The following is a 14378-nucleotide window of genomic DNA, read 5'->3' as shown; positions in this document are numbered from 1 at the left end:
CACACTCACACCCCGTCCTGTAACATATCAGCTTCTAATCATCAAACTCCACAGGATGCTGGCAGATATGTTTATCATATTGATATTTACGCAGTGAAAGATTTCAGTTTTTTCCACAGCTGGTAGACGAGTCATCGAGTGCTGTATTCAGTCCTGGCACGCCTTTTAGTGCCATGCAAATCTATGCACTATCACCTCCTCAACACCAGTCTTTGGTTTCAATCTGGTTTGTAAAAGTACACACTTTGGGTTTCTTTTTTTTTACCACTTGCAGGCTTAATCACATGCTTTTAATCACTTTGCCTTGTACGATGTTTTTCTTACCTCTAATCCAATGTTGTAGTGCAGATGTTAAAAAAAACAACAGAAGGCTATTTCTACCACAAGCAGCGAGCCCCCTTTTACAGTGTGTTATAACGAAGCCCCATTTATCTAAAGATGATTCTTTTTTGGAGCATGATAGAAACTTAGTGCAAGAAAAACGGGAAGGCCACAGAGAGGAAATGTAGTTTTGTTTTGAGGAACGACAGTAGACTACGACTCGGTGGTTTCCTAGTTAGCATGCAGGCTAATGCTGCATTCATGTCAAATGGGAACAATTACAGCGGGCTTCCTTTAGGAGCTGTCGGCTTTTAGAGGTTTCGTTACACGCATGAACTGGTGAGCAATACTTCTTAAAGTGTGTTTTTATACCAAATCAAGCATTGCATTGTCAATCCACAAACAAAAAAAAATCACTAACGACGGGTGAAAGAGATTTAAAAATATGTCAAGATTCATGCAAGAGTATTCTCTGGATCCAACCACAAAGTTCCCGATCCGTCTTTAGGTCCCATTTGAACAGATTTATATTAGTTCCAAGCAGAAAACTTCTGATATGATATTTCCCAAAGGACATGAATGCAGCATGAGAGGCTGGGATCCTTTAGGTGTGTTCAGACTAAAAGGTTGCCCTGGATTATTAGATTTTCCCTTAATGACATCACAAAGGGCAGTAGCCCCTCCCCCAGGTGGGTGACACTCCCACAGCTAGGTGTTTGTTCTGCCCTCTGAGTCTGCCTTCTCACCGTAAACAATAGGACATGGAGCGAGAAAAGCACCGAGTACACCCAAGCCCTTCCAGGGAGGGGGCGTGGTCAGACACAGCTCATTTACATATTTAAAGGTACAGACACAGAAACAGCCTGTTCTGAGCAGGGCTGAAATAGAGGGGTTTATAGGCATGATCAAATACAGGATCAGAGTGGATTTAGAACAAGAAACTTCACACACATGTTTTGAGGAGCTTTGAGACTTATTTAAACTAGTTAAAGAGGAGGAGGATATGTGACCTTTAAAGTGGAAAAACCTCAGACAAATTCTAAAGAGCTTGTGTGCATTTGTTAGCTGTCAGGGAGCTAATAACATCAACTTCTACTGAGAGTTCTTTCTGTTCCTGTCCTTCAGAGGACAGTGAGTAGAGAAGAGAATCAGGGAGAAAGAGAAGTGAATGACATGAGGTAAAGGTACCAAAGGTTGGACTTGAACCCGGGGTTGCACACTATAGTGTCCACACATGGGGTGCGACCTAACCGCTAGGCCCCTGGCGCCCCAAATCATGATTTTGAAGTCTTTACAGTATTTTAGTTGATATGCAATGGGAACCACGTCTAACGCTCCTGAACTCTTTAGTCTGAACACACCTCAGCACAAAGACCTCCTCTTTCCTTCCCCTGTAGCTTTAATGAATTCAATCAATTTAAAAAATAAATAAAAGACCACATAGAAACCTTGAATTAAAGTTTGAGAAAAGATTCACAGCATGAAAATATAAACATTGAATTCACAGCCACCTTTGGAGAGAAAAAAAAGCGTGTCAGCTTACCTTTTCGTTTTTTAGCAGAGAAAGAAAAAGAAGAAATCAGTTTGAGTACCAGAACAAGATGGTAGAAGTCACATGTTGTCATGACGTCGCTCTGTTTAGCAGACTGATGGACTGTCGGTGATGATGCTTGAACGTCTTTATTCAGTTTGATACTTAACGTTCACCGAGTGCTCGAACTCAAACTGTTACCTAACGGCACTATGAAACCCTGAATCAACATAGATCTTTACTGCGGTCAGCAGCTGCAGCTCACATTGTATTTTACATATTTATTTTATATTTCTATTGATGACATCATGTGGATAGTATTAATATATTAGTCTTTAATTTAATTATTGTTATGAACACATTTTTGATCATCGTCAAACAGCCAAAATCAAAGATGTGTCGTCATGAGAAGCGTTCAACTCTTCAGTATGTCCCACATGTTTTCTGTAAACAAAACAACAACAACATGTCAGCGTCCAGTGAAAGATGATCTGTGTATCGTGCTGCTCTCCTCCTACTCATGATGTATTAACGCTCATCTGTGTTATTCAGATTTATGTAACATAACTCCTCCAGCACACAGGAACTTCATATCTGTACTTGTTATTTATTTGACTCATGTTCTGTACGTGTAAGTCCTGAAACAAAATCTCTTATCCTTGTAAATATTTAAAGGTCGATTCCCCCAGAGTAAAAAAAATAAAAAAATGCTTTATCCGGAAATAAAAGGAAATAAAAAAGTGACAATTCTGTCTGGACGGTTCAGTCCGTCAGCTAGCTTTGACTAACATTTGCACTCTGAAGAAGAAACAAGAATCACCCCCTCACTCCGTGTCGCCCCTTTTCTCTTTGACTTTTGTTGAATCTGGTTCTGACTGTGGCGAGTCGATCGCTCCCTCGTTTGATGATGGTTTGGATTCTATATTGTGAGAGAGGAATACGTTAGATTGTCTATGATGTAAATAAGATGTAAGTGCTCCTGCAGTTGTAGCTACGTCGAACTCAAGCTGCTATAGTATAGGCCGAAGAATCGAGCGTTTTCTGAGATATTTGAACAAACCCCCTCCCCCTCCCCCCCTTTCAAGTGTCTACATCTTTCTGAGACCACCACATACACTCCCATAACTCTTCCCATAATGCCTTTCAGCTAACAGGCCTGCGATGCTGGAGTATAGCTCCTCCCATTTCAGGGGAATAAAGGTGGACGTGACATCATTTTAGACTAAATTTAAGAAGCTGACATCAACCTGACTTTTGGTTAGTCAGTTGCCTTCACTTTCTTAGAGGTCATGTGACCATATTTATATTTTTGACAGGCTTGTTACATCTTTATCTTGCTTGACGCGTTGCTGCGATAGCATCTCGTCAGTCACACAGATATCCACTTCCTGCTTCACCATCCATTTAACTCTGAAAGAGGCAGTGCAAATATATTCATCTCTTATTTAAATCCTGTTTAAAGTTTCACACAGGAACTTCAATTCAAGTTCAGAAGGGTCACATGTAAGTGAGCCTCCTTCCTATGACCATATTTGGACAAAGGTCAGCTGCAGTTTTTGTCTCAATTTGCAGGAACACTTGAAATAGTGCTGACTCTGCAAAACCTGAAGAAGGCCCCTGACATGGGAGGTAGCATATACGCACATCCAGAAAATGCATTCAAATAAAATCTGATTCACAGAGTATTCTCCAATTTCCCATCCTCTCTGCCCTCTAATCCCCTCGTCTAAAATCCTGCGTTCACCTTCTCTCCTTCTGCAGAAACTCAAAGCAATATCCTGAGTTTGAATCAGCTGGCTGTTTTGTTTCTCTGTCGTCATTTGTTTCTCAGTATGTTCACTCTTGCACCTAGCACAGAAACCTCAACAAAAAAAAAACAGAAAAACGGTGCTGACATAGAAGAAAACAGGAAGAAAAAAAAAATCAAAAACTGGATTGGGAGCAAAAGTCTGAACTTTCTCACAGAACTCACTGGAAGTTTTTTTTCCTCCTGGATTTGGTCTGGAAACCTGCACCCTGCTCTTCCCACATGGCCTTTCTCTTTCCCCTTCAAGTGGATCACAGCAGGGGGGGGGGTATTGTAAACTGGCTATATTACAAAGAAAAGAGAATTATGCATACTTGCTGAAACTCAGTGCTTTTTTTTTTTCTTGTCCTTTTTGTTTTGTGCACGATAAATTGAAGGTGCACACGGAGCTGAGCGTCTCTTTTTACTGTCTGCGTCACCTCAGCTCACCTTTCATGGAGGAAAAGAAAAAGAAACTGTCAGCTTCTCGTGTGTCTCATTTTCAAAATGCTGCAATGTCTTAGAATTTGACCGGTGCACATACGAGATTTGCGACTGGATTTTTAAAAAATGATTGATCACATGCTGTTTGGCTTTTTGTATGACTTCTCATGTTAGCATCTTCTTGTTTTTACCATGTGTATCAGAGCAGCTCGTCAAAGTCTCGCTTCGACACGCAAAAATAACAGCTTTTGTAAGGTACATACTCAACAGAAAATGGCATAAATATATTCACCATGTATGCGTGTATGATGAGATGTTGCAACTTCTGCTAGCGACGCCTTCTTTATAGTAAAGCTATCTCCTTTTCTCTACCTCCTGACGCCTGGTGCTTCTGTTCATCTCTGAGCTTTTGTCTCGTTTTTAAAGCAACATTTCATTTTCATTGCAAAGATCAGAATCAGAATCAGCTTTATTGGTCATGTATGCTGAGACACACACCACAAGGAATTTGTCTTTGGTAACTGTGCTCTCAATGTACAAAAGTTATAACATTAAAGATAAAGATAATAAAAGCAAAAACACTAATAAGGCTAAATAAGTCAAGGATAAATCCAACTTTTCTTTACTTATTTTTTATTGGATGAAATTACCATTACAGAGTCATGAACATCAAATGCATGGACAGACATGTTCAATATGTTGTAGACATCTAAACGTCATTGAACATAATTATAACTGTACAACACAAACATCCATCAATCAATTAACTAAATCACTTTTACTGTTCAGGGTTTTTCACATCTGTAGTTTTAAACTATAAAAGGAGGGTTATTTGTTCAGCCATTTAGTTTTATGAATTTAATATTTTGCCCACATAAAAAAACAGATTAATTAATATTTATTTGCTGATAAATTGGACTTGAAAATTAATTAAAAAGTCAGTTCTTGTTGGATTTATATTTTTTCCAAGTTTCCTCAAAGATATTTTTCTAAATCAAACAAAAAAAGCAGTGTCATGAAAACTGCAAAAGAAGGTGTTCAATAGTTTTTAATTTTAAAAGGTTCATCTTTTGAAAACAGGAAGGAAATGTTTACAAACACACATTTAGTATTAGTTGTCACGGGATTGTATTTATGTCATATTTTAAATACAAATTACTTCATTTTATTTGTAATTATATATTTAAACAGGAAAGTAAGGAGCCCCTGAAGTCCTAAAAAGTAAAAGAAAAAGGAAAATGTATATATTGTGCGCAGAAGTTTTTATTTATTTTTTTATTTTTTTACTTTTTTGGACTTCAGGGGCTCCGTAGTAAAGAGAAATGAATTCTGCGTTTTTTATTTAATTTATCAAGGTCCATCTATATTTACAAAACCTATCATATTTCTCCGACGTCACTTCCTGCCACTTTATCCTGGCGGGACGTTACTGCTGCTGATTGATGCTCACCTGAAAGTAGACCGAATAATTAATACGTTTCTATCTTCGGACAACTTCCGGGTTCACCTGAGGGAGATTTTCTTCAGTGGAGAGGATGAAAACAACTCTTCATGAGGTGAGTAACAAACAGTTAGATTTAAAAGAGGACTCGAGCTAACGGTCAAACCTCAGACTGTAAATATGAAGTTTAAATCTCGTGGACGAGGACGTCATGTTTCGGTTTGTCACGTTTTCATCTGGAAAGAAACCCGAGATTTTATAATAATTCATTAAAACATGACAGATGTATTTAGCTGTGAGATGAGTCTCAACACTTGTAGTTTTACAAGTAAATTGTTTAATTTAAATACAGGCTTACCTGCGTTCTCCCACTTTCTCGCGAGACTTCTTTCATAAAACATCTGCTTTTATATTGTAAAGTCATGAAAGGTTTACAGAGGTACTCCAAAACCGACTATTACAGGTAAAGATATCCAGATATGATGCAGAAGAAATGTTTAAAGGGCCTGTCAAAGAGTGTTTTTGAACTTTTCATCACTTTTTCTCTCATTGTTCACCACAAAGCAAAAATAACAGTTAGAAGCAAAAGGTAGCCCGCTGCTCTTACAATTATTGTACAAATATTTTAGAGGTGAGCGACTTAATATGTGAAATATTTAGGGACACGTACCAAAGCTATGGTACCAAACTACAGCACGTTGTGCCATTATCTGGACCCCTACTAAAGTGAGCACTTCTAATTCCAGGGTCCGGTCCATACATGTTAACATAACATAAAAGTCTCCAAAGATGTAACACATCACCTCTAACACTGCTCAGGAATGAGGAGACGTAAAGGCATGTAGGTGTTTCAGTCTGAAGTCTGTCAACACTAAAAAGATCAGATCTGCTCCTCTTCTGAGCTTTATGTTGACTTCATAACAATCTCTACTCCTTTAAGTCGAGCAGCAGAAGAGTGTCAGTGTGTAAAAACAAAAGGCTCATTTATTAGCTGAACTAAATCTGCAGGAGTTTTCCATGTCACTGATTACAACAGAGGCCGATTAGGACGGGACCCTTAAAACATTTAGGGACTAATTCAGAGTATACTCACTTCTTCAGGCTCCACTTTGCATCAGCAGACCATTCAAAATATTAACAACAGAATATGAAGAAGATACATTAGAGGGATTCAAATAGTTCAGTCGTAATTTGAGGTCACTGATGGCGTTTATGTTTTATTAAAGGAGAAAATAACAAATATGCTAATGTCACGACTTCATGGTTAGGCTTAGAAATCAGTTTTTTTTAAATGTTCCCACCACTCCGCTGTTTTAGTAACACCACTGGGAACAAAACTAATCAAACATCTCTGTATATTCATTTCAAATCATTTAGTTAACTCCTCCCCTGCTCTGTGTAAGATGATGTGAGGTTTCCAAACGATATCCAGCAGTCTGCGCTGACGATCGATCTCTTCCTCGTACTCCACGATAGTTCTTTTAAAAACTACAAAAATGTCTTCCGCAGCAGCCGTTAGTCGCTGGTTGATAAACTCTCTCAGACTCTCAGCTGAACACGTTGTTGTGGTTTTATTAAACTTTAAAAAAAGATGAACTAGGACAACAGGAAAGTCTGAGAGGAAATGTAGCTGCGTTCAAATCTGGTGCTCGCGCTGTTTCCTTCCGCTGTGTGTCACACTATAAAGTATCCTACTGACGGTGGAGGTGCTGCAGCCTTTTGTTCCGCTTTCTGTGGATTTATTTTGTTCAAAACGTGTTTTTATTATCAGAAACAAGACGTAAAAAACTTAAATTTATTCAACAAACTAGATGATATTGTACAGTGAGTTACTATGGTTACAGATAGACAGAAAGTGTGTTATTAAGGTTAGCCTACAGGGACAGTGAGTTACAGAGATACTTTATTGATACCGAGGGAAATTCTATAATTACTAAAGTTACACAGGGACAGACTGTTACCATGGTAACATGAACAGTGGTTTACTAAGGGTACAGGGACAATGAGTTACTATGGTTACAGGGACTGTTACTATGGTAACCGGGACATGCTGTGTCTGTCTGGAATATGCTCCAATCTGATTTTTTTTCTCCACAATGAAACTAAAATAATGATATGAATTATATACTGAACTAAAGTCTATATTTACTGTGTCATCCAAAACTTCAGGTCGGCTTCATGAATTAAATCATGAGGAATGAACTTTTCCTCGATGGGACCTGGAGCCTGATGAACATCTGAAAACAAACGAGTCAAGAGGACAAAAACATAAACATCAGAAAATAACACCAACTTCATGTTTGAGTCAAATGAAGTTTAATTTCAAAGAAGATTAATGTACAGCCTTAATAAAATCCAGACTGTGATATTTAATAAACAGAAGTGGTTGATGTTATTTAATGCAACATGGCCGTCGTATAAGAGGCGGATTGGAAGCAGTGAAACTTTGTGTTGACATGGTGTCAGTTATTTAAAAAGTAAATCACTTGTAGAATATAGAGACATTATTTGAGTGAATTATCAAGAGTAACACACATGAACAACATGACAGAAAGATCACTGTGTCTGGCTTTACACCAAGAGCAGAAACACCAGCCCATCTTAAAACACGGGGTTAATTAGATCAGACGAGGAACTCGTAGAGAATGTGTTGAAGAAATGTGGAGAACATGTTCCCTCTAAAGTGAAGAAGAGTCCAAGTATTCAGTTACAAACTACAGAGAGACTCAAAGAAAGCTCAACTTCCTTCACACTTCACTTCATTACAGAAGTCCAGTCAAAGATTCTTTTTCTGCCTTTGAATCGCTCCACACTCCTGTCCACTAGGGGGCAGTGATTACAAAAAGAGACATTAAACTTGAACATGAAATATAAAAACATAAGAACAAATAAAAGAGCTGGCAATATCTATCGTTCTTTGTGTTTCCTGACACAGAAATAATCTCTTCAGATCGATCAGTCTGGGAGGAAACTGTGGAAACAGTGACACCTGCTGGCAGAAAGCAGTGATAGCAGCAACAGAACCTAAACATGAATTATTATTTAAATAAAACCCTCCACAGATTGAATTAATTTCGATTTAAAATCCTGAGATAATAAAAACAGAAGGTTCAAACATCAAAGTGTAATAAACATCAGAAGTTAAAAATAAAGATAGTTTGATAACGTGTCCGTTGTTACCCTGACATAATGAATGAATATCAATGATTGAGTCTGCATGTTATTCAGCTCTTTTTATATCATCTCATATTACATCAAATATTCAGGTGCTGACTCTGCACCTGGATCCAGACATCCTGTTTGTAGTTCTTTTAAAAACTCAGTGAAGCCTCCTCTTTGTTTTGATCCAACAAAGAGACGACTGATTTATTATCAGACGACCAACGACTCGTGGTTAAAAGCAGAACTTCACACTTTAACTTGCACAGCTGGAATCAACTTCTACTGTTATCTGTGAATATGAGTCAATGAATAACCTGCACCACTACACATGTCCACAGGGTGGCGCTGCAACAGAAACATTTATATACAAATCAAAGAGTTCATCTTCGGTCGTTGAGTCATGAAGCGGTTTAAATTCAGAATATGAGAATAGAAAAATGTCCGAGGTCATGGTCCTGTGTGTGACGGTGGAGCTGATCTCAGAGCAGCTCAGACTGCAGCACTGAGACTCATCTGCACTGTGATTGGTCCGTCAGTCTCCCAGTAACACAGCCCAGTTAAAGACTCACCAACGCACCAGCTGCTGCTTCCAGCTCTGTGATCAGCAGGATCCTCTCTTTAAAGACTCACCACCGCCTGTTGATATAAAAAGACATAAATGAGAGATTAGACTCTGAGAGAGACTTCATGATGATTCTTTATATTATTCATGATAAACACAGACGGGGCTCGCTCCAAGCTATATAACAGAGCTACTGACACCATATGAGCCAGCCCGCAGTCTTAGATCCTCAGGTGGGGGCCTCCTGGTCGTTCCAAAGTCGAGACTTAAAACTAAAGGTGACCGGGCCTTTTCAGTCAGGGCCCCTCGACTTTGGAACGACCTCCCTGAGGAGATAAGACTCGCAGACTCCCTCAATTCTTTTAAATCCCTTCTTAAAACGTACTTTTACAGACTTGTTTTTATGTGATGTCGTCTTCTTAATGTCTTTTCTTACTGGTTTTACTATTTTTATCTTCTGTTACTTCTTACTGTCTTTTATTTATGCTCTTATCTTAACTCCTCTTATGTTTTAACTTAATGATCTTACTTTGTCTATTTATGTTTTATATTTATATATACTTTTTATTATTATTAACATTATAGTTTTTATTTATCCTTGAACCACTTGTTTCTATTTCTTTTTCTGCTCTTACCTTCTTATTGCTGTTATCTTTTGATTTTCTTTTAGCTCTTTTAGTTTCTTACATCTTTTTAAATCTTTGCTCCTCTTGGTCTCAGCTCGTGTTGTTGGGTTCTTGTGTTTCCTGGGTTCTTATGATGGTTCTTGTGTTTCCTGGGTTCTTATGATGGTTCTTGTGTTTCCTGGGTTCTTATGATGGTTCTTGTGATGGTTCTTGTGATGGTTCTTGTGTTGGTTCTTATGATGGTTCTTATGATGGTTCTTGTGATGGTTCTTGTGATGGTTCTTGTGATGGTTCTTGTGATGGTTCTTGTGATGGTCTGGTTCTATATGTCTGTTGGGTATCGTGCACTTTGGGTTCTTTTCTGTTGAATTGTATTTAATTATTTTTAGTATTTTACATTTGTTCTGTTCTTGTTGTTGTTTATGTTCTTCTGTGTTTGCTTTAGTTTGTTCTTGTTTTTGCTGTTTGTCAAAGCACTTTGTAAACCTGTGTTTTTAAAAGCTGCTATATAAATAAAGTTATTATTATTATTCTGATCATATAATATCATCGTTATCATGATTATTCTGATTATCAGTGATACAGAACATCCAGTATGAAGAGCAGCAGGGACTTCAGTCCTGCTCAGAAGTGAAGTGGGCGTGGAAAGTAGCACGCCACCTTTCAGCTCTCGTGGTCACGTGTTGGTGACTTGAAGCTTAAAGGGACAGCGAGTCCTTGAAGGCATCATCATGTCAGAGACAGTTGAGTGATGTGTTTACTGAGAGTCCTTGAAGGCATCATCATGTTAGAGACAGTTGAGTGATGTGTTTACTGAGAGTCCTTGAAGGCATCATCATGTCAGAGACAGTTGAGTGACGTGTTTACTGAGAGTTCTTGAAGGCATCATCATGTCAGAGACAGTTGAGTGATGTGTTTACTGAGAGTCCTTGAAGGCATCATCATCATGTCACAGACAGTTGAGTGATGTGTTTACTGAGAGTCCTTGAAGGCATCATCATCATGTCACAGACAGTTGAGTGATGTGTTTACAGAGAGTCCTTGAAGGCATCATCATGTCACAGACAGTTGAGTGACGTGTTTACTGAGAGTCCTTGAAGGCATCATCATCATGTCACAGACAGTTGAGTGATGTGTTTACTGAGAGTCCTTGAAGGCATCATCATCATGTCAGAGACAGTTGAGTGATGTGTTTACTGAGAGTCCTTGAAGGCATCATCATCATGTCACAGACAGTTGAGTGATGTGTTTACTGAGAGTCCTTGAAGGCATCATCATCATGTCACAGACAGTTGAGTGATGTGTTTACTGAGAGTCCTTGAAGGCATCATCATCATGTCACAGACAGTTGAGTGATGTGTTTACTGAGAGTCCTCGAAGGCATCATCACGTCACAGACAGTTGAGTGATGTGTTTACTGAGAGTCCTTGAAGGCATCATCATCATGTCACAGACAGTTGAGTGATGTGTTTACTGAGAGTCCTTGAAGGCATCATCATCATGTCACAGACAGTTGAGTGATGTGTTTACTGAGAGTCCTTGAAGGCATCATCATGTCACAGACAGTTGAGTGATGTGTTTACTGAGAGTCCTTGAAGGCATCATCATCATCATGTCACAGACAGTTGAGTGATGTGTTTACTGTTGATTCATGTAAACTGTGTTTAAATCTAGCAGCAGCAGTTTCTGATTTTCTCTGCCTTTTGGGACAGAAATAACAGCAGACATTAAACACACCTTAAAGAGTTATTTCCACCTGGATGAACTGCAGTGTCTCACAGGTGTGCTGTGTGTAATCTGTCCCTGTGTGTGTTACGAGCCTTGTGGAAGAACAATGTGAACCTGTCTGTGTCTGTGCATCTCACCATCTTACTAATGGAGCCTTTAAATAGCATGGAAATACTGCACCATGACTTTAGAGCAGGTTTTTGTTGGTCCATGGTGCAGCTGCTTTCTGCCCCCTGAGACAGCAACGCCCCACCAACACACCTGAGCACAGGTCATGTTAAGACCTAAACACACTCAGGGGAAAGAGGAAGTGCTGATTCAACGTTTACTGATGTAAAGGTTCAAGTGATTTATCTCAAGTGTCCTCACAGGGAAATGAAAAAGTGTCCCTCTGAAGAACATTTCTTTGTTTGGTGCAGAGTTAACAGAACTTCACGTCATATTTCAGAGATCATTAAACTGAATTTATTCTGACTTCAAATAACAGAAAAATAACAAACATTAACTTTGCTCTAATCAGTTTGATGAAGAATGTCTAACTGCTCTCAATCTGAATGGCTACTCCTCATGTCTCTTATTTTTCGTCGCTTGAACCGGAAGTCGTTCTGTGCCGCCATGTTGATGGACGTCTCAGGTCTCTTATTTTCAGCACAGAGGATCGAGGAAACTTGAGACCAGCCTTCCAGGAAGTCTTTTTACGGACAAACATGCCCCCTTATCAAATATCACTAACTGACTGGATCAGACTTCAGTGAAACTTCTCAACATTAGCAGAGTTTAATAAGGGAGAAAAGACGGACATTGAAAAGACGCAAAGCAGACACAGCAGACATTTAAGTGTCTGTAAACATCTGTCAGTTTGTAAAGAGTCGGTCTGTGATGAGCTGGAATTAAAAAAGTGTTTGACATGAAGATTAACAAAGAACCTGTTTGAAACCTGAAGTAAATTTGGACTTCACACCAACTTTATAAGCTGGTTGAAAGCTATGAACAAGCAGCCTAATGCCAGAGTTAGAGTTAATGGAGTAATGTAAATGTATTTTTAAGATCTCAAAAGGTACCAGACGAGGGTATCCATTGTCACCATTGATGTTCGTACTATCTATTCAACCGCTGGCAGAATATATATTAAGGTAGAACACCTGAGCTGGTGGGGGAAGTCATTTAAGGATACCTTTCTGATAGAAAAGGACAGCTGTCATTAAAAGTAACACATGAACACCAAGATTCCTTCAAGTGTTTGTGTCGGCGTGTCTGCGTGTTTACAAACTACTCGCCGTTATATTGTATAGTTTCTGCTTATAATATGTCTACACTCGTGCACTTTAACTTGTGTCAATACTGTCCATTTACAACTCTGTTTTTGCACATTTACATTCAATCTTCCATATCTAATCTTCCTATTTAAGACTAGTAATGCTTAGTTAAATCCTGGTTGTATATATTCACAGTCTTAGTTTTGATAGTTTTAGTACTTATTTACTTTGTATTTAATATTATATTGTGTTTAGATTTGCTAACATTGTGTTTTTTACTCATATATAACGCCACAATTTCCCAGTTTGGGATCAATAAAGTAATTCTATTCTATTCTATTCTATTATATTTACACACATTTCTAAGTAAAAGAACAAGTTGATAAATTCCACTCTTTGTGTGGGAATGTTCTTCCTCATTACGCACAGATCCGTGCTCACACACTGTTGATAGATGAGCCCCCTGGACTTTTCTCCTTTCTTCTAGGTCAGTGGTTCTCAAACTTTTTAGCCTGCGTACCACCTCCGAAAATATTTGGCTCTTCAAGAACCACCATTATGGTTGACGTTAAAATACACTGTAGGCCTATTTCTACACACATTTCATGCAAGAGGCAAATTAATTCATAAAAAGAATATTATTTATTATTGACTGCTGGCAGCCACACTGTAGGCCTAATAAGGGCTAGTGCTAGAACTGGCACACACAAAAGTGCAGAACAATCAAAATGACAACTTTATACCAACAACCTGTTTGGAAATATTTAGTCTCCAGTGTTTCCCACACAAACACGATACCTGGGCCCAAGTATATTTCCAACCTGTTCTCAATTAATTTTTCATTAATTCATAAAATTGCTGCGTGCCTGAGAGAGCGGGGGAGAGAGAGAGAGAGCGGGGGAGAGAGAGAGAGAGCGGGGGAGAGCGAGAGAGAGCGGGGGAGAGAGAGAGAGAGAGGGAGGGGGAGCGATAAGGTCCGCTGTCCGTACATGCATCAAAACTGAAGCTTCTCCTGGCTCCGTTTTAAAAATGTTAATGTACAGCTGCTTGCTGTTGATTCAGGACTGAACTATAACAGAATATCGAGTGGAACTTTTCAAAACGCGGGGCGTACTCCTGTTGTTGTTTATGTCTGTGCGCGAACATAAATTGAGCAGATTAAAGTTGTTTGTTGCAAAAACTAGATTAATTTAGAGGGGAAAACACATTTGATATAAATACAACTCAATAGATACAAGACAGATAAGATAAGAGTACGACAAAAAAAAATTGTTGTTTTATGCTGAACGGGTTTGTTTTTTATATTGTGGAGATTTCTTTGCATACCACCACAGAGAGCCCGCGTACCACCGGTGGTACCATAGATTGAGAACCACTGTTCTAGGTGTATTGGTTTTTTTTTCAGCACTTTTGTAGTAATTTGTTTGTATATTTAGTCACTTCTAACTTCTCATCTGCCTTGGTATGATGTTTACAATTAGATGATTAACTTTGTTTAAATGTGTAACCTTTTTACTAAAC

General features: G+C 38.7%; 1 protein-coding gene across 1 annotated transcript in view; it reads right to left on the bottom strand.

Annotated features, from left to right (window-relative positions):
* Positions 1-7816: 7816 nt before the first annotated feature.
* LOC136179322 (NLR family CARD domain-containing protein 3-like) overlaps positions 7817-14378 on the bottom strand; it is a 41755-nt gene continuing 35193 nt past the window's right edge. The window contains exon 10 of the mRNA XM_065955493.1: positions 7817-9321. Within this exon, the coding sequence (XP_065811565.1) occupies positions 9312-9321 (10 nt within the window). The 3' untranslated portion in view covers positions 7817-9311. The remainder of the gene's footprint in view (positions 9322-14378) is intronic.

Source organism: Labrus bergylta, chromosome 5, assembly GCF_963930695.1.
Source record: "Labrus bergylta chromosome 5, fLabBer1.1, whole genome shotgun sequence".
In the NCBI taxonomy this organism is placed as follows: Eukaryota; Metazoa; Chordata; class Actinopteri; order Labriformes; family Labridae; genus Labrus; species Labrus bergylta.
The sequence above is the reverse complement of the archived record's forward strand: the minus strand, read 5'-3'. Positions and strand labels throughout refer to the sequence as shown.